This window comes from Pristiophorus japonicus, chromosome 21 (genome assembly GCF_044704955.1).
Source record: "Pristiophorus japonicus isolate sPriJap1 chromosome 21, sPriJap1.hap1, whole genome shotgun sequence".
Classification (NCBI taxonomy): domain Eukaryota; kingdom Metazoa; phylum Chordata; class Chondrichthyes; family Pristiophoridae; genus Pristiophorus; species Pristiophorus japonicus.
The window spans coordinates 55,036,945-55,038,186 of NC_091997.1; the positions used below are offsets into that span (position 1 = coordinate 55,036,945).

Sequence of the window (1,242 nt, forward strand, 5' to 3'; positions counted from 1 at the left end):
GTGTGTGCGTGTCAGAGAGTGTTTGTGTGTGTGTGTGTGTCAGTGAGTGTGTGTGAGCCCACACTGGCCTCAGAGCCGGCTGGTCCGCACGGGCGTTAGTTTCGCTGTCAGTTTCCATGCCCGGACGTGGTGCCCACACACAGAGCTCTGGGCACCGACCAGCGCCCCCCGACTCCCTGCACACCCCTTGCTCTCCCTCTGCCCCTCTCCCCCCGGCTTCTCTCTCCACCAATTCCCCCCTCTGCCCCTCTCCCCGGCTCGGACCGTGCTCCGCTCCCGGTCAATGTTCCCTTGCCCCCGGCCCCTCGCTCCCTCCGCCCGCTCCCACCGCGCTCACTGGTAGCAGATTGCTTACGAAGGCACTTACTCTGCCCCTCGAACTTGCGGATGATGGTGTCCAGGTAAGTGTTCTGCGGCGCGACGTGGCCCCTGCGAACCGGCATGTTGTCGGGAAGAGTTCGGTGAGCTGCTAATTGTTGAGCCCCGGCACCTTGCCGCCTCCCATCCCTGTCTGTGTCTGTGTCTCTCTGTCTGTGCCCGGAGCAAGCGCGCACTCCAACAGCCGCCTGCCTGTTACCAGGACACCGGGCTCCAGGGACACCCCAGCCCCAGCATCCCTGCAACTCTCTCCTCCTTCAACACAAGATGATCAGACCCTCAATGCAGCGAAAGAGAGAGAGAGAGGGTGGGAGACAACGGGTCTCTTTGCCTCTTAAAGAAACAAAGGACCCTCCCCAGCCAATAGGGCTGGAATAAAGAAAATCAATTCAGTGTTTCCCCAACACCCACCCAGCTGTCGGAACAAGCAGCAAGAACTGGAGCCATGTCAGGCAGGTGCTGCACAGCCTACATTTAGGGTTGTACACCAGTAAATCGTCATTGCAGTTCAGCCTCCGCCTCCTCCCATTTGTCCTCAAGGATGCAGAGCACCGGCCCCAGAGGAGGTTCTCCAAAAGTCACGCTCAATCCCGAATAAATTCTCTTCTCCACAGAATGTGCGATGGGGGTCAAACCCAGGACACACCAGCCCTTGCAGTCAGCTTAAAGGGGCACGGTGCAGGAGGGGAAGGAAGGTTTGCTTTTTGTGTATTTGCAAACGTGCAGCCGACGTTTCCTGTAAGCTGTGCGGCCACGCGGAGGCCTGGAGGTCTTGCGCAGGCCGCTCACCGGCCTTTATACGGGAGAATCTGCACATGCACAATAATGTGAATGGGCCGCGCAGCTAGTTAAAGGGACCACGCA

At 59.0% G+C, this 1,242-nt stretch overlaps 1 protein-coding gene across 4 annotated transcripts in view; it reads right to left on the reverse strand.

Moving 5' to 3' along the window:
• Nucleotides 1–775, reverse strand: part of kcnh6a (potassium voltage-gated channel, subfamily H (eag-related), member 6a) — a 449,471-nt gene extending 448,696 nt beyond the window's left edge. For all 4 annotated transcript variants that reach the window (XM_070864776.1, XM_070864777.1, XM_070864775.1 and 1 more), the window contains exon 1: nt 368–775. In XM_070864776.1, the coding sequence (XP_070720877.1) occupies nt 368–443 (76 nt within the window). In that variant the 5' untranslated portion in view covers nt 444–775. The remainder of the gene's footprint in view (nt 1–367) is intronic.
• Nucleotides 776–1,242: the final 467 nt, after the last annotated feature.